Raw genomic sequence first — 22,913 nt, 5'->3', positions numbered from 1 at the left:
TTAGTGAGAAAAGTGAATTTTTGTTGCTTTTCTTTTTCCTCCTTTTAAAATTACAAGAATATTTTTCCCTGCACCAGAAACTTCAATGCAATGTCTTAAGGGAGGATTCCCAGATCAACCCTGGTCCCAGAGTACAGGGTGGAGAAGGAAAGAAAGAATGGAGGGGAGGCTGGAGAACAGACAGATGAAAAGCAAAGAGGGCCAGATTTGGGGGATCAAGTACAAAGGTGGTGTTAAGGAATAATAGAGCCAAATATCCAAACCACAGAGTTCAACAACACTGAAATCAAGAGACCCACACTCTAACAACTAAACTTACAAGGTTGTCGGTCAAGAGGTCAGGCTGGGGTGTGAGGGATATGGAAGGGATCCTGGGAAAACTGGTGGAGAGGTTGATACTGGAGGTGGGATGGGTGCTGCAATATTCTATGTATAAAAATCAACTGTGAGCAACTTTGTAAATCATGATGTGTAGGATAACATAGCCTCAAGTAGTTTAGGTTTATTGGGTTACTCCCATTACAGTGCTCCTATTCCTCTTTGTTTATTTGTAACTTCTTTCTTAGTGTTCTGTTGACTTGCAAATATTGTTTTTCTCTTCTCCTTGAGTCCTTTGCACAGTTTATTCAGAGCAATGTCCTTTTTGTATGGACATAGGAAGATTTAGCAAATGCTATGCTTTTATAACCTGGGAGTCATTTGACTCTACATGATATTTTCCTCCTGGGCATCCGTTCTCTCAACCTAAGCCTCAGCTGCCCTTACTTCCTAGCACCCCCAAAAAGCAGGGTCCTGATGAGGGACGGGATGGACCAAGGGCAAGCAGTGAGTTGTGTGCTACCCTGGCATCGAAATGGGCCTGGCCAAGTGCCTAATGCTTAACTATAAGTTAAGAGCTTGATCATGGACAAATGTTGTCATGATCCAAACAGTGATAACTAGATTTGGACCCTGATAGGGTGAGGAATGATTAATCTGGCCTGAGTGCTGTGATCTGAGTCTGTGGCAAGATGTTGCCAGGAGAGCTGCCTTGCAAACCTCAATGTATCTCTTGCTATGTCCATACAAAAATAACTAGTATTAAGATGTTAATAAGTGTTTGGACTAAGGAAAGGAAAAAAACCTTAAGAGTCAGGAAGGGCTTTGGAATGCCCTGCCCTCAGGAAGGGCTTTCTTATGTTGATTTTGCTACCTGGCTGGGTGTAGCCTAGAGGGAAAGGTGGGAGAGACAAGTAGGAGGAGAGACTAGAGAAGGAGAGAGGCTGCAGTAGATCCAGAGAGAGGATGGAGTTGGGAGTGCGGGAGATGAGAAAGATGGAAGATTGAATAAACGGTAACTAATCAGCAACCAGCTTGGTCCTTGTTCTTCCCTCGCCGGTCCTTGGCCAACGGCCGTCCTGATCCAGTCCACACACTGCGGTTCCAGAGCACCGAACGCGGGTGGTGAGACAGAGCTGCCCGGAGAGCCCGCGAGTGTGCGTGCCCCTCGGCGTGCTTTAGTTTATTACAATGATGCTTTAATAAATTAAAAAAATAATTAAAAGCATCTTACTGAACGGTGACTGCAGGTAGAAGTACATCTGTAAGTGAGGCTGGTGGAAGTATATTCATTTTGGAATGTACATGTTTTACTATGAAAATTATCCAGGAAACTCAACCCAAGGATAACTATGAACTCCTATCTGGGGGCTTAAAGAGACAGAGTAAGTGGAGGCACAGATGCCAGACACATGCAAGGACCTGAGTTCAATCAACCCACCAGAACCACAAGCAACTCCCTCCCTCTGCCCACTATGTCCTAATGCATTAGGTTTGGTTTGTTTGTTTGCCTGAGTTGGGGCCACACCTGGCAATGGTTAAGGCTTACTCCTGTCTCTGCTCTCAAGACTTGCTCCTGGCAGTGCTTGGGGAACTGTATGGGATACCAGGTACTGATCTGGGGTCAGCTTCAGACAAGGCAAGTGCCCTATCTGCTGTACTATCGCTCTGGCCTGCAACTGTCTTCTTTATTTTATTTGCCTACTATTTATTTGAGGCCCCACCTGGCACTGCTCAGTGGTTACTCCAGCTTCAGGCTCAGGGGTCATTCCTAAGGGGTTCTTAGGGGACAATGTGGTGCTTGGGATTGAACCTGAGCTTCGTGTGTACAAACAGGTGCCCAGCCCATTGAGCTTCATCTGAACCAGCCCCCTTTCTTTAAAAAAGCATGTTAGAATTTTTGGAAAATTTTGCAACATTTTAAAACTCTTGACTCTTTCTTATGATCTAATTAACACAGAAGAAGAAAAATATAATGATAATCTTGGATATGTTTAGCCAAATATCTAGGTATATTGAAGTTAATATATGTCTGTGACTAGTAGTACTCTTAACAATTACTACCAAAGACATATGCTGAAGGACAGTGTTTTTCATTTTCAGAACTATGTAAAATTTAGATTATAACCAAAGAATATGAAAATAAATCTGAGATTATGATTAATATTCAAATAATTTTACCTAGTTATTGCAAGAGAATTTAGTAATAAAATTTAATAAATTCTTGTTAATTACATTAGTAAATTCACTAATTTGGTAAAGAGCATTAGAATTGTGGTGACCATGATAGAATTTTAAAAAATAATTTATGAGTTTAAAAAGAAAACAGTTTTGGGGATATGTTTCAATGGTAGAGTGTACAACTTGCACGTCGGGCTCTTGAGTAAGATACTGTGCACAGAAAATACATGAAAGGAGAGAAATCCAGAGAGACAATACAGTGGGGAAGGCACTTTCTGCCTTGAATGTGACCAATCCCAGTTTGATTTCTGGAAGTATTTATGGTTTCCTGAGCAACAACAGTAGTGATCCCTGAAAATAGCCAATAATAAACCCTGAGCACTTCTGGGTGTGGTCTAAAAGGGGGCAGTGTAAGGAAAGAAAAGGAAAAGGACTGTGAATTAACTGAAAAATGGAAATATACTGATACTGGTGTAATGTATTAGGCACTTTGTGATGGGATGCAGTAACTTTGTACTATTCATATTACATAACATATGTACATTACATATAACACACATTATATTCATATAATATGTGTATACAGTACTGGAAACATGCCTTAAACTATAGCACTGTCATTCCATTGTTCATTGATTTGCTCCAGCAGGCACCAGTAATGTCTCCTATTGGGAGATTAGGAGAGAACCTAGGTACTCCATGAAATAAATTTCTTTCATGTTCCTTGTCTCAGAGCCTCCAACTGAATGAATATTCATGCAACAGTCTCCAGTGTGAGACTTGCTGTTACTGTTTTTGGCATATCGAATATGCCATGGGGAGTTTGCCAGGCTCTGCCATGCAGACAAGATACTCTTGGTAGTTTGCCGGGCTCTCCAACAGGGACAGAGGAATCGAACCCCAATTGGCCGCGTGCAAGGCAAATGCCCTACTTGCTATGCTATCGCTCCAGTCCATAAAGAATCAAGGCTTTCTAGTTACATTACTTGTGACCTCCACCCTCCAATAATTATCTTACCATCAATATTACCTTGCATTCATCATGAAGCTTGTTTAAACACATACTCGAATTAGATCAAAGTTATCAGAATGCCTATCGCTTCAATAGCCTCTAAATTCTGTAGGAATATATAAACCACAGAGATAACAACACTGTAAGTATGAGAACCAAACTACAATCACCAAACTTAAAACTGTGCCTGTTAAGAAGGCAGGCGGGTGGTCAGCCACCGGGAAAGACAAAGCGACACTGGTGGGACGACTGGTTTTGAAATACTGTATATTTGAAATCTATTATGAACAACAGCGCAAATCACAGTACCTTCATATAAAAATAAAAATTAAGAACAGTAAGTTCAATAAACATCCCATTGCCTAATTTTTATCCTCTCTGTTCCAGAAAGAATGACCAGGGCTCACTGCGTCTTACTTTTCTTTTCTGAGACAATAAGAACTTTAAGCTTTTGGTTATATGTTAAGTTTCTGAACAGATGAGTAACTTTCTCTTCCATCAGTTCTACTCTTTCCCAGGAAGGTGGAGAGCAGGAGACAGCCATGAACCAGTCGGGAAAGTGTCAACTCTACAATGTTGTGGATTGTGCAGTCTAATGACAACACAGTTTATGCTTCTGTTCCCTAAAAAATTCCCATTCTTCCTGCTCTCCCATGCAATAAATATTATTTCTATTCAGAAGCTTTATAGAATGCCTTTGCTTAAACTTTTAAAATATTATTTTTACAGTTTTTCTAGTTTGTTCAGAAGAACTATGGTTAACCTATAAATGCTACTTGGTAGAGAACATCATGGCAAACATGCTCAATTAGATACGTGATTGAATACAGTAAGAGCAACAACTGGACCCCACTTGTACATACTAGATGGGAAACACTGAAGGAAGACACTGGGAGAAGAAAGTGGAGTGGGCTCACGGTGGCTGTTCAAAAAGAATTTTCACAATTCATCTAGGGAAAGGCAAACATGGGGCGTCAACACAGTGTGGGAGGTCACCTGAGATGAACAATGGAAGAGGCTTGAGTGAGCATCTTGGGACCCTTGGAAGATGCTACCGAGAGGAATAGCTATGATATTACTTTAGATACCATTTGGTATTTCAGTGCCTGCATCGCTGAAGAGGCATCTCTAGAGAACCCTAAAGGACAGACCAACTACTGTATCATGATTGGCTAACTTTGAGGATCAAGATTCAAGTTTGGAGGCATTCCTAAGAAGGCCAGTTAGTTCACGCAGGCACAAAGGGCACTCAAGAGTAGACTGGGAGAGAGCAGAAAGGGGTGATTTCTTCCAGGGCCATCCAATGGAACTGCAGGGTGCTCCCAGTGGTGCTCGATGATTCACATGGCAGTGCTGTGAGGGTGTGCAGTGTGAGGAATCAAACGTGGGTCTCAGGCATGGGGGGCACTTGCTCCAGCCTTTTGAGCTATTCCCCAGGTACATTCAATTCATTTTTAACTCACATTTACTTTGTTAATTTAAGTGTTCACATTATATTTACACATATAATGTATCTATGTATTCTATTTGGGAGTATGCTCCATTATTTCTTTGCTTTGGTTCATTTAGAACTGTTACAAGTACCGGTTTCCAGAAAGGCAATTTTGAGTTATACAGAATTCCCTTTGGATTTTTTAAAAAGTTAAACTAATGTTTTTGAGTCCTATGAATTCTAGATGTAACTCTTTTCTTTACACATGTTTGCTATTCTTGTATGTTTGGACAAAATTGATGACAACTATGTCCAGTTTTAATTTATATATTCTGTAAAATGATTTCTATATACATTGTGTCTATTTTTTATCAGTTGATGGGGATAGAAAACTCAATAATGACTTACATATGTTTTATTCTTTAGAAGCAATATCTATCCCAATATTACTACCAAATACTTAAAACACAAACATTGTGCAGCAGAACTTCATAACTATTATTTTTATTCTAGCAAAGAATAATCTCATCTCCAAATGAATGCAAACTACTGAGAAAATGAACAAGGGGCAATATCAAAACAAGAGGAGAAAAGGCAGAAGGCTCTGAATTTCTCTTGAAGAAAGCAACACCCAAAGTTATATGGAGAAAATTCAGCCCTGGTGTGGGCACTAGTGTGATGGGTACATCAAAGGCTGTGCTAGCTTGTCAAGAAAACTTTGCTCAGTAGAGACTCAGTAGAGACTCACTCACAAGTGATGTGAGTCTGATTAGGCATTAAGGGTCCAAGGAGGCTTGAGGGTTCCAACAATAGGAAATGTCCAGGAAAAGCTTAAGGAATACACGGAAGGGAATAGTAGTAGGCATCTGGCTCTAAGAGAATCAGTAATGATGCTGCTTACAACTGATAATCTAATCATGTTTTCATTCATCACTGAAATAGCTTAAATAAGACAATAAAATTACCTGTGATGTCCTGAATACCGTGGACCACGGATATGGCCTATTCCTCGGCACCCTGGAGTAGGGCAAACAGCTTGACCTGGAAGTATTTTCACAGCATTTGCTCCTTCAGGAAGTAAAAGAACAGATCTTGAAGATATTCTCAGTAAAAACAAAAACAAAAAACTAAAGAAGACTAATATATGTAAATGGTATTCATTGAGACTTTACAAATTAAAAACAAACACCACTGAAAAACAGTTATTGAGTACTTGTGAGGTTTTATAAAATGATTTAGCAAAAAATTTCAGGGATGTAAGTGATAACACTAGCACCAAGTACTATGGAGACAGAAAAATGAATAGGCATAAGAAACAGAGAAGAGAACATTCACTGATTTATTTCAGTAAATAATACCTACATAGAAAATTTGGCCATGAGCTGAGACAGTGAGAGGATGAGCTCTGGCCTGTGGCTCTACATCATCTTCCCCTAACCCCAAATACTGGTCACAAAATGAGTTAGCAAATGGGGTGTGCCAAAGAGCAAATAGGGTCCTTCCCAGGTTTAATCATACCTCTGTGAAAGCTAGAGGAAGAAAGAACTGATTCATGGCATGGCATAGAGTATCATACCGCACCATACCATCTGTACTGTACATTTCACATCATACCCTACCTACGCCAGGTCTCAGATAAACTGTCCTATCCTAAAGGCAATTAATCTGTATAGATTGCCAGTATTAAATCCCTCTGGTCATATCTGCTTCACTTTCCAAGATCTAATTTAATCTGCTTGTTCATGAAGGCAGAGGTACCCTCTTCATTTCTCAAAGTGTTAATCTTCCCATACATCATGTGTCTAGGATTGGCAGAGTAGTGAATGTCCCCTTTCAACCCAGGATATTTTCTAGAATCCTTTTCTTTCATAATTTTTCATATTTTCTGGAGCTTATTATATAGGGCTTCATCACTATCAGACACTGTTCTTAACCCTCTGACTCTGTCACCTCACCACAACCAGGGGAAAGTTCTGCACCAGGCTCACCCTGTGCTCTGTCTCCTACTTCAACCGTAATCTCCATCTCCGGAGTAGGCGGGGACACTCATTATGCTGCCCACTCACCTCATGAATCTACCTCTCACACAAACCCCTCTGGGTCTTATATCACCTCAAATAGAATTACTTCCAAAAATCAATACGCAAGACAGTCCACCTGTTTGGATAAAGATCCAAATTCTTAGCCTGACAAGGATTCTGATTCCTCTCTAGACCCTCAAATACATCTTCCCTGATTCTTCTCTTTACTTAATATTCTGAATCCATACTGACCTTTTCCTTTACCTTCAAATTTCAGGTTCTTTCACAAATCATTGTATTTTGTGATGGAATAAAATTCCTATCTGACCAGATAATTCCTAGATAATCCTATAGATCATAATGTATACTTTCTCAGAGAATAGATAATCTCTTAGTAGATGGGCTAGATAGTCATAGATTTATATTATCTTAAAGTTATCATGGGTAAATTAGATAAATCATACATCATTAGATAAGTCATGGACTTAATCTTTGACTAGGACAGACTAGATAATCTTACACTAGATAGATAATATTTTAAATTAGTGCATACTTTATGCATTTAGGCTAACTCCTAGCAATATTGTAGCTTCTTATTTTATACAACATTTGCCTTAATTAAAAACAAAATTAGGGGGTAGGATTTTTTAGTACAGTGGATAGGACTCTTGCTTTGTATGTGCTTATCTAGGTTTGGTATCTAGCATCCCATATGTTCCCCAGATGTAAGCCCTGAGCATTGCCAGGTGTGGTCCCCCAAAATACCAGCAAAATAAAATGATTATTTGTTTAACCTTTCTTTTATTAGAGTGTAAGCTATGAGCCTGTGTGCATCTCACTGTTATATCATCAGTGCCTGACGGAACTGAGCATTCCATAGTTGGTCTTCCTTCAAGATGCCACAGTCTAGAAAACAATCTTATATACAAGCCAGAAATGTGTATAAAAGTATGATTATTCTGAATTAAAATACTGACTGGAGTTGCATTCTAATGTGTAATGATATAAAAACTTACAACTCAAATAGATTTTTATTCAATTAACTGCACAATAAGAAAGTATGATTTAGACACCTAATACACTCTCAGAACTTTGAAAAATACTGACAGGGATTTAAAAAAGATGTAAAGCTGCCCTATTCAAAGGTAGCCTTAAAAAAATTAAACAAATTAGAATGGATAATTAAAAAATGCAAATAAGGCCCTAAGTAAAATGTATACAGTGCAGTCAGTAAGTCAAATGGAGCTATAATAAAAGAAATAAACAGAAAATATAAAAATGTTTGCAAAATGTACTTCAAATTAGAAAGACCACGAAGCCTGAAATATAAAATCTACAAACCAATTGATAAAACAGCTGATACTCAGTCAACCAACCCAGGTTTAACCTGGTGTGAACATTATAGCAAACTTACATGGACTATTACTTGTTATTTATTTTGTTAATAAATAGTTTAACACATTTGATTAAATCATAAAGTAATATTTCAACATAGTTAATAAATAATATCACCAGGACCTTGATAGGTACCAAAACGTCCACCCTGCTAGCTTTATAAGACAAAACATGACTTCAACTATCGTTAATGGAGTTATTATATTAAAACCACATCAGTGGATGTAACAAAAAGGAGTTAAGAAGAATACACACTGAAAATGGAAGAAATCAACATTTTCCTCTGTAAATTTCATGTGATAAGGTTCAATGGTTGGTTCAATGGTGAATTAGACAGGCCATTATCCATTATGGAAAAGAAGCCTGCAAACTCTAAAGGAACAGTGATCAAATCAATGATTTTCCCTAGAAAATAACTGCATTTTCCCCTATGAATACCTCATTTAGAAATTCAGAGAATTAGGTTTCAAGAGGAAATGCCCTTAGTTTGAACTCACTGCCTTGGAGATCATCCAGGATCATATTATCTTTTCTTGCCCTCTTTATACCACTTTATCTGAAATTATTTTCCTAGTTAATCTATTTATCAGTTATTTTCCTTCACTCAGTGTGCACACTGACCTCATCTAATTTATTTACCACTATAACCCCAGCAGCTACTAGGGCAGTGTTTGGCACATACTGCATTTTTAAATGAATAAATAATTATGAAGACAACATTTCTAAGGCTTATTTTGGAATATCCTGACTACAATGCTGTGAGATAATCACTATTTTGTTCTCATTTTGGAGTTTAGCTAAAATGAATGTCTTATTTTCTATTTCTAAATACTCTAGATAAAGCAACATGAATAACTCTTAATTTAAGTATTTAAAAATAAATATAATGGCAGTTTTCTTTGTAAGGCGGGCAAAAAAGAAAAAAATGAAAATGTCTAAAATCATTCCAGTTACAAAAAGTACCAAGGTTTGTTGAGCAAAACAGTTTGAGTCTTAGAAAATAATGGAGCAGGCAAACGTGTGAACAGGAAAGGATAGGTGACAGGCAGCAAACATGTGGAGATGAAGTAAGATACTCCCCGTGACTTCTGTGTCACCTACGACCTCTTTGCAGATCCCCTTGACTCAAGACCAAAATCATGTAAATACTAATTAGCATCCATCATCAATTTCAAGGGTCCTTGGGTCTTATATATTCCCTCAAATATGTCTATTTCAATCATGGTATACAGGTGGATACATCAGACACTGTAGTGCAAGACCAGTGAAGTAACATCCTACAGGCACAGACACTGTTAGACTGATAGATTATAAAGAGTACTGCTTGCTGAAAAATAACAAATTGTATCAGACCTCAGATATCTGGCATCTGAAACTCAAATCGTACCATCCCAAGTCTGTAGGAACAATGGTTTTAAAGGATTTCACCTGCTCTGGCAAAGAGGCACAGACATTCTAGCAAATCACTAAGATCCAGCAAACCTTGAAGGCTAATCCACAAGGAACTCAAATCAATCCTCCATACAATAGTCATGGAACTAAAGCAATCACTGAAAAAAAAAATTCAACCAATGTAAAGATGACCTAATCCATACAAATGCAATTGAAGGAATAAAAAATATAATAGCAAGTCACAGCAACAGAATTCAACATGCAGAAGACTGTATCAGTGATACTGAAGACAAAATAATAGCCATCACCAATGACAAAGTGAAAAAGAAAAAGTGAAAGCATGATAAAGAACTTAAGATTCTTGACAGATAATCTGTCACCATCATCACTGTCATCCTGTTGCTCACTGATGTGCTCAAGTGAGCACCAGTAACATCTCCATTGTGAGACTTGTTGTTACTGTTTTTGGCATATCCAATACACCACGGGTAGCTTGTGAGGCTCTGCCGTGCGGGTGGGATACTCTCGGTAGCTTGCCAGGCTCTCCAAGAGGGATGGAGGAATCAAACACTGGTTGGCCGCATACAAGGCAAATGCCTTACCCACTAATCTTCAAATCATAGAAAGCCCAGAAGCAGAGGAAAATGGTAAAGGGGAAGAATAGCTGGTCAAAGAATCAATAATAGAGCACTTTCCTTCTATCATGAGAGAGGCTCCTGCACAGATTCTAGAGTCCCAAAGAGTACAACACAAAAGACTCAAACAAAGGAAAAGCAAGACACATAGTAATCAAACGGCAAAGTAATAAGATAAAAACTGACTACTTAAAGCAGCAAGAGAGAAGAAAACCCTCAAATATAAGGGAAACAACTTAGGAAGTGCAACAGATCCTCTCTATTACATCTTATAAGCAAGAAAGAGTGGAATTACATATTCAACGAACTGACCATAAATATATATATATATATATGGTCAGTATATATATACATATACACATAAAAACTTTGCTGCCTAGAGTCCACTATCCTGCAAAGCTATCATTTAGACAAAGGGAGGAATAGAAACCTTTAGGAACCTTTTCAGACAAACAAGAACTGGCAGCATTTGTAACAACTAAACCAGTTCTGCAGGAATTATTGAAAGACCTCTTATAAAAAATAGATTCGTAAAAACAACTATAAATACACACACACATATATACACACACAGGGCAACACAGACCCTTATGTCAACACTCTCTCTGAATGCCAATATACTAAATTCCCTTATAAAAAGGCAAAGAATAGAAAGAAAATCTATCCATTTGCTGCCTATGGAGAACATACAGTCTCAGGATAAATAAAGACTTAAAAGTAAAAGAATGAAACACAGTCATATAAGCCAATGGAAGACAGAAAAAGAAAAAGCTGGGACAGCCACACTTATATCAGACAAAATTTCATTCAATGTAAAGAAAGTAATTAGTGACAATCATGGGCACTACTTATTGGTCAAGGGAACAATAGATCAAGGAATACTGTAATCAACATTTATGCACCAAATGAAGGCTCAGCTGATGGAAACAGAATGCTGGTGGGATACTTCACACCACCACTTTCCCCCTAAATAGAGCAACCAGACAGAACCTCAGTACAGACAAGAGCCCTCAAAGAGGACCTGAAAGAACTGGGGTAGCCCTGAGGCTCTACATCCCCAAACAAGAATACACATTCTTCTCTAATGCACAGGAGACATTCTTCAGGACAGATCACACATTAGGGCACAACCCATATATAAATTTACAAATATAGAAATTATATAAACTACCTTCTCAGATGACAATGCCAAAGTGGAAATCAACTACAGAAAGCAGATGGGGGGAACTTTCAACATTTGGAAGCTGAACAAAACATTGTAAATAGTAATTGGATCACAAAAGAAATCAAGGGGCTGGAGTGATAGCACAGCGGGCACAGTGATAGCCTTGCACACAGCCGACCTGGGTTTGAGTCTCAGCATCCATATAGTTCCCTGAGCACCACCAGGAATAATTTCTGAGTACAGAGCCAGGAGTACACACCCTGTGCATCACCGGGTATAACCCAAAAAGCTGAAGGAAAAAAAGGAAATCAAGGAAGAAATAAGAAAAAGATTCCTTGAAACTAATGAGGATGATGACACAAGCTCAGAATCTCTGGGACTCAGCAAAAGCTGTACTCAGGCAGAAATTTATAGCAATGTAGGCCTACATTAAAAAGAAGAAAAAGAAAAACAGAAGAAGGAAAAGCCCAAATCAACAACCAAAACAGACATCTCAAAAATCTGGAGGAGGAAAAAGAATTTCCTATTCTCTCTTTGCTTATGTTTTTCTGCATCTAAAACAATCTAAACTGTTTTATTCTATCTTTTCCTCTTTCTCACTTTAGTAAATTTCTTTCTTTCATTTTTTAAATTAAAGAACTGTGACATAAAGTTTTTGATCATGGAGTTTTAGGCATGTAATAGTTCACTAATACCAATCCCACTACTGGGGTCTACCTCTACCAGTGTTCTCATATTCCCCACCATACCTCTCCCCAAGCCCCACCCCGTGAGAAATTGTCTCAACTTTATACTTCAAGGGTGCCTGCTAATTGGCTATATGAAATATCCCAGCCTCTGCTTTTAATGTAACAGATAAATTTTGATACAGTCCTTACTGTCCTTAATGTTTCTGTCAGCTGAAACAGTGACTCAGTGCTGGGAGCCAGAGTTGAGGCCACAGTGTTGAATAAAAGACCAGTCTGGGAGTTCCTCGTGGCCGTGTAGGGGAGCCCACAGCATGGATAGTCCTTGTGTGTCTGTTTCCTTTGTATATTTGTCTCTTTCTCTCTGGTGATGGACGGATGTCAAATTTGACAACCTGACTGGCTTCACTGTGATGAACTGCCACTGGAAAATATTCTTTAAATTGAAGATATCTGAGTAACCAGCCATGTTTGAGAACAACATGATGCTTTATGGAACCTGAATCCAATCCTTGGCTCCTCTGTGCCCCATCAGGAGGAATCCCTGAGCACAGAGACAGGAGTGAGCCCTGAACAGAGCCGGCTGTGGCCAAAAAAAAAAAAAAAAAAGGACTAAACAAAACGTGTTGCATGAATCCCACAGAATCACAGGAACCATCACTGGGCGGGGCACATGCACAGTTTTTGCAGTTGCCCACCCTATGCCTAATCCCTCCTTTCTTACCAACCAGATGCTGATTTATTTCAGCGCAGAAATAGCACAACAAAGAAACAAAATGATGGCATATTCAGCTTCTCTTCCCTGATGGGGCCACTTGACACTGTCCCAGGCAATGCACCCACAGGGAAGACAGTGTAAGCTGTCTGTTAAATCCCTCTTTTTACTAAAGGGGAGGAGTAAGCTTCTGCTGCTTGGCCCATTCTCCCTCTCTTTGATATTCATGAACACAAATAGAAAAGCTCACGTGCTTTAAAAAACAAAACAACAAAACAAAAATGCTCAAGAAAGGAGAGAATAAAAGAAGACAGAATCTGGATGCAAGACACAGCAGAGGGACACTACCACATCTGTGCCTATCACGTAGGGGTTAAGGAGGGGCCACTGCTCCTTATTTCACACCCAATATTTGGGTGTTACTTGCAGCTGAAAAAAACTCTTTGTAGAAAACAGTAATTTTATTTTGTTTTTGTGAAAATCAAGTAATTGTTTGAAGTGAAGAACTGTATTGCTTGTGGACAGGAGACCTACTGTCTTGTAAAATATAAAGGGAGGACTCAAGAAATAAAAAAAGAACTCATCTCTAGAAAATAAGAAAGGAAACTAGCCCTTTGATTTAAAAATGATCTGTGACTGTAAGTGATGCAAATGGAAAGCTCTGTTATCCCACCCAGAATGGGTGAGAGGTTGAGATCATACCTTTTCCAAAGAGGAAGCACTTTCCTATCAAAATTGTTATTTAATATAGAGATGATCCAGAATGACAATACTGATACTTATCGAAGCAAATTAAGATGATCTATTCATATAAATATAGATGTGAGCTCCACACTGATATTGGCCAGAGTCAAAAATAAGAGTGAAGTAGCAGCATCCCTGTTCCTATTTAAGTACTGATTACCCGCTGCTAAAGACGTATTCAGTTCAACTTGATTCATTTAGCTACATTAGCATTGGATAGCACTATCCACTACAAGACATACAGAAGAATGAAGCAAAATTAAATATCACTGCTAACTCACAAATTAATATGACACTTTTCTTCTATTTTTAAACATGAAAATAGTCACTATGGGTTATTCATATATTTTCAGAGCTATTGTATGTATATACTGAACAAGACAGTACTCAGGGATGAGGGCACATGGCATCAAACTAAAGAGAAAAGACCTGGATTCTGGAACTTCTCTGTGTAAAAGACAAGAAGCAGATGAATAAATGTCAGGTAGTGATGTTACTAGGGAGATACATACAGTGAGGTGCGGCAGAAAAAGTCAAGCATAGGGGCTGGAGTGATAGCACAGCGGGTAGGGCGTTTGCCTTGCACGCGGCCGACCCGGGTTCGAATCCCAGCATCCCATATGGTCCCCTGAGCACTGCCAGGGGTAATTCCTGAGTGCATGAGCCAGGAATGATCCCTGTGCATTGCCGGGTGTGACCCAAAAAGCAAAAAAAAAAAAAAAAAGAAAAAGTCAAGCATAGAACAATATGCTACTCAAGACAGTGCTTTTCTTTTTCCTTTTTGGGTCATACCCAGCGATGCTCAGGGGTTACTCCTAGCTCTGTGTCCAGGAATTACTCCTGGTGGTGCTTGGGGACCATATGGGATGCCGGGGATTGAACTCGGGTTGGCCGCGTGCAAAGAAAACTCCCTACCCACTGTACTATCATTCCGGCCCCAAGACAGTTCTTCTGGTAAAGACACTCTGACATTTAAACAATATCTGACATGGAGTGAAGACAGAGATGTGCTAGGACAACAAGAAGTGGAGTTGAGTGGCTGAGTGGAGCCACAGAAATAACAAAAGGGGTACAAGGAATAAGATCATGTGGACCCTGTGAGTCTACTGTGATGACCTCGCAATACCACTTCTGGGAATACATCCCGAGGATGTAAAATAACACAGTAGAAATGACATCTGTACTTATATATTCATTGCAGCACTGTTAACAATAGCCAAAATCTGAAAACAGCCCAAGTGTCCTAGAACAGGCGACTGGTTAAAGAAACTTTGGTACATCTACACAATAGAATACTATGCAGCTGTTAGGGGAGATGAAGTCATGAAATTTGCTTACAAATGGATAGACATGGAGAATATCATGCTAAGTGAAATGAGTCAGAAAGAGAGGGACAGGCATAGAAGGACTGCACTCATTTGTGGAGTATAGAATAACATCACATGAGGCTGACACCCAAGGACAGTAGAGACAAGGGCCAGGGGGATTGCCCCATAGCTGGAAGACTGCTTCATGAGCGGAGGGGAGAAGGCAGATGGAATAGAGAAGGGATTACTAAGAAAATGATGACTGGAGGAACCAGCTGGGAGGGGAGATGAGTGCCAGAACTAGATAATGGGCCAAACATGATGACCTCTCAGTGTCTGTGTTGCATGCCATAATGCCCAAAAGTAGAGAGAGAGTATGGGGAATATTGTCTGCCATGGAGGCAGGGGGAGGGTGGGAAAGGGGGGATATCGAGGATATTGGTGGTGGGGAATGTGCACTGGTGGAGGAATGGGTGTTTGATCATTGTGTGATTGTAACCCAAACATGAAAGCTTGTAACTATCTCACAGTGATTCAATAAAATTTAAAAAAAAAAAGAAAAGAAAAAAAAGAAAGTCTACTGTGTATTCTGGGCTAGATGTGAACACTGGAAGCATGGGGGTGGAATGAGTCACTGAGAATAATGAGGGTCGATGAGATCCAATGAAACCAAGGCCTATTCTTTGAGACATGTTGACTTCTGCTCTTGATGTAGTCTCTTATTGTGGCTGGACACAGAGAGCACCCATACCTAGGGTTCAAATCCACAGCTGAGATGAGCCGAGACGCTCCATACCAGCATCAGCTGGCATGGAGCAAAGAGGCTAAGGAGGCGAGGGAAGAAGGGCCACGCCAGGAGAAAATCATCCTACACAGAGCAGGCCCCGGCAGGGGTGGGTCTAGGGGAAGGGGGACTAGTGCCCGGGGCAGGCAGTGGCTGGCTCTAGGAGTCCAGGAATGAAAGCAGCACCCTGGCCGCAGCTGTGGCAGTGGCACGACCATGATCACTGAAGCAGGGACATGTTGGTGAACAGACACAAACCAGCTCACTCAAGCACAAAGGCGAGGAAACAATGGCTGGCTCTTCTCGAGGGATTTTAATATTAAAGGTGGCATGAATGTCTGTACTTGAAAAAGTACATTTGTCATCACTTGGAATTCTGGTGTGAACATGACACTACAAGGGAGAAAGGACGAGGCATGGTAAGAGAGAGGATAACTGAAGGAAAAAGTCCTTAAGTGAGCACAAAAGGACAAGTCAGTGGCACCTGCAAGCCTACATTTTAATCAGAAAATTCTGCAGTGAGGTTATAAACCAAGTCTAAGAATGAGACAGCAACATAAGTCTCCAGCCAAAAAATAGTAATAATTAAGTCAACACTTCAAGCATGCCGATGGTCTCGTTTTAAAAATCAAGTCTTCACTATTTTCATTTTGGATTGAAACTTTTAGATTAACATTTTTTTTAACCTCACATTCTAGAAAATTTATATTAGAGCAGTCTAATAAGATATTGTGAATGAATCTTGAACATTGCATAATGCAAATTGTAAGCACAGATTTCAAACCTGAATTACAGATTAATCAACAGATTATTCTCCATTTCCTAATGAAATTAATGACAATATATACACATTTTGCATAATAACGAGTTTCTCAAGTAGAAGAAAATACTGTAACTAACAAAATAAAATTAAAAGATGAAAAAAATAAAGAAAACACTATAACCAAATAGGAATGCTACTTCTTTTAGCTTATAGGCTGTCAGATTTAATAGCAAATAAAATAGAAAATTTTCAGTTTTTAAAATATAAAATCAGATAACATATTAAAATTTTTTGTGTTACTTGATGATCTAGAAAAAATATTAAGGTGAAACAATAACAATATTAGCAAAGAAAGGCAAATAAAACACCCATCTAAAAAAGTAAACTTTTAGGAAACTGACAGAGTATGAAGGGGTCCACTGAATATGATTAATACTTAGTATTTCACACAGTAATAACAGAGACCACCAGAAATGGATAATTATCTAAGAGTCCCTTCCACAGATCTAACCAAGTTTCTGAGCAGTTAAGATGAAAATCAAATAGTGAGCTGGAGAAATATTATAGGGCTTAAGACATGTGCCTGGCATGCAGCTAGCATCGCTTCAAGCCCCAGTTACTGTACTCCTCTGAGCCCTCCCAGGGGCAGCGCTGGAGGTCCCCCAGCATCGCTGGAGTGGCCTGGATGACTCTCCAAACCACAGGGCCTGAGCAGCGCCACATCCTCACATCCTTGCACTGAACTAATCATCCACTTGGTAGAGAGTCCCTGGGGGTGTTCCCATAGCCTCCTGAGCACCTCTTTGGGAGGACCCCCTCAAGTGTTCCCCCAAGTAAAAGGAAAACTGAAAAGTAATACAAGGTTTCACTTAGTTTTTAAAAAGAAAATAGCAGAGCAGCTGGCAAATAATTTGTTTTTAAAAAATTAAAAAACATATTATCACATACTCCATTGTAATTAAAAGTCAGATGCTTATAGAGGGTAATTAATTTTATAAAGAATTTCATAAAAAGGAGGTCTTGTAAGTGCCTTAAAAAGGGTTCAGTATCAATGTTTTATCAGAAAATGAAATTACTAAACCTGAGGTATGTGTATAAAGCACCTAGGGCACTCATTTGTGGAATGTAAAACAATATAATATGAGACTCACACCCAAGGACAGTAGAGACAAGGGCCAGAAATATTGCTCCATAATTGGAAGCCTGCCTCATGAGCTGGGGGAGAAGGCAGCTGGAATAGAGAAGGGTTCACTAAGTCAATGATGTTTGGACGGATTGTTCAGGATGGGAGATGTGTGCTGAAAGTAGATAAAGGAACAAACGCGATAGCCTCTCAGTATCTGTATTGTAAACCATAATGCCCCAAAACGGGAAAGAGAGTATGGGGGAAGTTGTCTGCCATAGAGGCAGGGGGAGGATCAGAATTGGGGATATGTGTGTATGGATATTGGGGACATCTGTGGTGGAAGATGTGCACTGTTGGAGGGATGGGTGTTCGATCATTGTATGACTGAAACTCAAACAAGGAAGCTTTGTAACTGTATCTCGCAGTGTTTCAATGAAAATAAGAAAAAGACCAAAGACTGGATTGTGTATTAGCATGAACCTCTGTAGGGATATGGAGCAAGACAGTGAGAAAGTCTGAACACTGTAAATATGATAGTATTAAAGATGAAAGGGGGAAATGTAGACTTACTCTGAGTGTCTCTCATTCAAACATGTCATGTTGAAATCACAAAGAATTTATGTCATCAGTTTATACTATAACTATATATAAATATAAATATATATAATATATAAAATATTTATAATTATATGTAAATCTATCTATCTAGTGTTTGGGGGCCATACCGACTGATGCTCAGGGCTTATTTCTGGCTACTCACTCAGGGATCACTCCTGGCAACCTCAGGGGACCATATGGGATGCTGAGGATTGAACTTGGGTTGGCTGCTTGCAAAGTATATGCTTTACCTGCTGTATATCACTCCAGTCCCTACCACAACTTTTTAACATAAAAAATTCAGCTATTTTTCTATTGCTGAATAGCATGGATCTTTATAAAATAGCAGCCTGTTTGTGATCCAGTTTTTAACATTTCAGAGGATCAGGAAAATAGCACATTATTGATGGAAGGAAACTTTTTGGAGCGGTTCACTTAGCACAAAAGCACAGCATTTTAAGAACAGCAGCAACAAACTATCTGTAGTGACTATAGGTGCATGCGCGCACATGTGTGTATGTGTATGTGCCTTTTTTTGTTTAATTACATAAAACTAAATTGAATCAAAACCACATCTAATTAATAACCTTTTGTGAAGGACCAAACTACATCTAATTAATAACCTTTTGTGAAGGACTGAAGGATAGTAAAGCATCCTTTAATGAGGACATCAAAAATATTTAGTACAAACATTATATAACAGGTATGCTCTATTTCTTTATTTCTTCACTATTTTAAATTAAATAAATCGTAACAGAAATCTTGGGAGACAGTTCAAAATACTCTGAGCACATGACACTTTTGCATGCAGGAGTCCCAGATTCAATCCCTGGTACCAAAAACTCTCCTGAACACTGCTGGCAGTAACTCCTGATACTGAGCCAGGTGCAGTCCTGAGCACCGCTGGGTATGTCACTGCCCCACCCCAAAAAACCCAATTGAAATAGAAATATTTATCTCTACATCTTATCTTTAATATGTTTTATTCTCAAAGATACTATAAAAATTAAAACATTATCTTTTGCCTTGCTCTTCATCTGAAATTGACCAAAAAATGAATAATTTGTTCCTTTGTTTATGTAAAATGGATAATTCCCATATAAACTAAGTGAAATGCTGCGAATCATCCCCTATCCACCACTCTGTCTCCATTCTCTTTCCTGTCTCCTTTTTCTGTTTCTCTTTTCCCTCTACATTGCCTCATGCAAAGTGATAAAAGAAATGTATTTCTTCTTTATAAAGGCATATGTCTTCTTTATTTCCATCTTATTTATATGGGAGCTGATAAGGGGACACAGACCTAGAACTGACAGTATATCATGGTTGTTTATGAATTGTTTCAAGCTTCCTCAGTTCTTAAAGTGCTTTACTTTTTAAAGGATGAAATTAGTTTTAAGTTCCAATTCCATCTACAGTGTCACACATAATTTGCTGACTAAAACATCACTAACCAGTTGCTGGGAGAAATGTCATACATTCTTAGAACCAAATGTATAAATAAAAAGTAATTTAGAAAATTTTAACATACCCTATAACTCCAGACTCTAAAGTGGGTGCTTATAGCATCTTTGCAATAACCTGCAAATTACATCTAAATCAGTAACTGTGGCATACATAATTCCTCTTCATATTAGCCTTGCTCTAAAACAGAAACATCAAGAACTTTTATTACCAAAAGACTTTTGACCATCCTTAATAGAAAATGTTGTGAGTCATTTGAGAAGCTCATGTATATATCATATACATGAGCTCATATATATATATATATATGTATATATGTATATAATTGAAATTGCATTTCTCCCCATGGCTTTTATTCTAAAACTAACTCCAACATTAATGACATTTTCATATTAAATAACTTGTGAATAATCTTAGTGCAATTGCTCTGTCTTTAATGGAGTGAAACTCTCCAACTAGATGGCTAGAATAGGTACTTGGAAAAAACAATAGGAATAGTTCACTTCCCTCCAAGACCTGAGAGCTGGTTTCATGGTAGTTGTCATTAAAGTTCTAAGAAAGAAGCACAAGCTCATACTGGGTATACGGATAAGTGCTGCCACAACAGGAGTTGCGTGCAATAAGATGAGATCAACTAGATCGCCAATGTGCTCCCTGATCACATCAGTGAATGTTCACTTCCATTATAGATCTGAGACACTTCAATTCAAAGAAACAGAGAAAATTTCCGTCATACAATCTGACCATTCAAATTCTAGCTTCTCTGTGGCTCTGTCTATATTGACGGTTCTGACAAACCCCAAGAACAGTCACTTCAGTTCAGTGTGAAGTAGAAGAATAACCATATCCCAGGCCCCACAGTACCAGGTACTATGGACATAGAGGAACAAAGAGAAGCCTGGAAGCCTTCTGGAGGGATTACAGAAGCACCAGGAGCCATTTTGATACGGACACTTCTAGATTCCATAAAATAAGAATTTCAGAGGCAAGTTAGTGGGTCTTTGCTCTTTTTTTTTTCTTTTTGGGTCACACCCAGGCGATGCACAGGGGTTACTCCTGACTCATGCACTCAGGAATTACTCCTGCTGGTGCTTGGGGGACCATATAGGATGCTGGGAATGGAACCCGGGTTGGCCACGTGCAAGGCAAACGCCCTACCTGCTGTGCTATCGCTCCAGCCCGAGTCTTTGTTCTTAAGTGTTCCCCATCAGACTGGAACCACTGATAGTGCATCACTTATTTTCAAGAGTCAATATTATTTGTGCCAACTCATAAATAATTATTATGGCAGGTAGAACAAGAACTCCTGGTTCTGGACCTGAATATCTGTGCTCTTTTCACTCTGTCATGCTATTAAACCATTATAATAAAACTTCCTAGGTCTGTAAACACAAACTTTCTTATCTGCAGTTTATAGCCTCAGGAGCAGCAAGGACAGCATGCATGTTAAAGTAGTCAATATGTCCAGTGAAAAGAACCAAGTCTGGGCCATCCCATCCCTATTCAGCAATGCCTCCGGGACCACCCTGAGCAGGGAGACTGGGCTCAGGTACACCTCAAACAGAGCAGATTCCTGAGTTCATCATGTATTTAAAAATAAACATTTTTGCATTTAAAAATAGTGTGACTTTTATCCTACACCATGACCCTCTATTCACACCAATCACTTGACCTTATGTTCAACACATGCCAGATGCTCGTTCAGTGGTGGAGGGGTAACTCAGTGTGTGGGACTTACTTGAATACACTTTTTAGTAATTGAATAAATGCAATTTTTGCCTTCCTCACTGAATTTAGAAATTAAGTCTTAAATAAGATGTGACTGCACTGTGTTGATGAATTTTTCATGGTTGCCTGGAATTGTACAAAATTTGGTCAGAGATACAAAATAAATGGTTCCTTTCCTATTCCAGTGACTTCCATTATAAATCAGGCCATATTGATGTGAAAACAAAAAGTACAACTTCAAAGAAAATCATGGGGGAAGGGGGTGTTCTTGTCAATCCAAACCCCACAAATGGCACGCCAGAGAACCAAACTTGTGCAGTCATTTTTGAAATGCTGCTCTACAATTCCTTAGGACATAAAGGAGACATTTTAATGTGCAGGGAAATAGTCAAGGAAAGAAACAATAAATAGAACAAGGCACTGCTGCAGGGAAACAGCACTGAAGGAAGAGTCCTACTCTGTAGTCGGAGAAGTTTACATCAGCTGCCTCAGCCTAACTCTGAATTACCTGTAACTATTTGGTGGTTCCAAAGTAACACATAGAAAATTTTTGTGAAGGAACTAAGCATGTAAACTCAGTAGGAAGAGGACACTGACTCCTAAAAGTAGTTCTTAGTCTGTGTCTGAACCACAGGACTAAGAGATCCTGAGTATGCAAATCCTGTGAGCAGGTCATGGAAGGAAGAACTCTGGTCCTGTTGCTAGCGTCCAGGGGCAGCGAGCTGTTAACCAAGGTCGTGAAGGCATGCTGTCGGAGCTTATAAAACAGGAATCTGATGTGCTCAAGTGAGACACATCGTATTGCTTCGCTAGAAGAAAAATCATCTAACATTTATTTTCAACTTTGGAATGAATATTAAGCCATACATGAAGGCCTCTTGATTCCAAGTATGCTATAAAATTTTCAATTCTGTGTAAGTGCCATTTTCATTTCATTGAATGCTAAGTTTATGTACATTTTAACCTCCTGATTTTTGGTTGCTTAGAATGCCAAGTAAAATAAAATATAAACCATATCCCTCTCTGTTATTTTTGTAACTAAACATAGAATATGTTTATATGAATCAAATAATAATTTAATAAATTCAATTAAGTTAATATCAGCTGGAAAGGATAGCTATTTAACCTTATTATCAAATCACTAAACCATTCTGTGTTATTAAAAAGTTAGTGTTCATTTGTTAGAAATGTCTGATTTGCACGAAGCCTTACTTTATTTAGATACAATCTATCAGATCTAATGAGACAACTAAGAATGCCTAGTTTCATCACATCTAAACTGTAAATAGCAGTGAATAAAGTGGAGAAATTAACTTCAAAAATCTGAAAATCCATTTTGGGCCAGCACTAGACTCTTAAGAACCAAGTTTTAGAACAAAGTAAATGAATTCTGTCCTTATACCTCTAAAAAAGAGCACACAGGATAAGCACTTCAAAAAGGAACATTTAAA

At 38.8% G+C, this 22,913-nt stretch overlaps 1 protein-coding gene across 1 annotated transcript in view; it reads right to left on the bottom strand.

The window, feature by feature from the left end:
- Positions 1 to 22,913, bottom strand: part of L3MBTL4 (L3MBTL histone methyl-lysine binding protein 4) — a 487,327-nt gene that overhangs the window by 172,776 nt on the left and 291,638 nt on the right. Inside the window, exon 14 of the mRNA XM_055125658.1 lies at positions 5,909 to 6,011. Within this exon, the coding sequence (XP_054981633.1) occupies positions 5,909 to 6,011 (103 nt within the window). The remainder of the gene's footprint in view (positions 1 to 5,908; positions 6,012 to 22,913) is intronic.

This window comes from Sorex araneus, chromosome 2 (genome assembly GCF_027595985.1).
Source record: "Sorex araneus isolate mSorAra2 chromosome 2, mSorAra2.pri, whole genome shotgun sequence".
NCBI lineage: Eukaryota > Metazoa > Chordata > Mammalia > Eulipotyphla > Soricidae > Sorex > Sorex araneus.
This window is presented reverse-complemented; position numbering and strand designations above follow the sequence as displayed.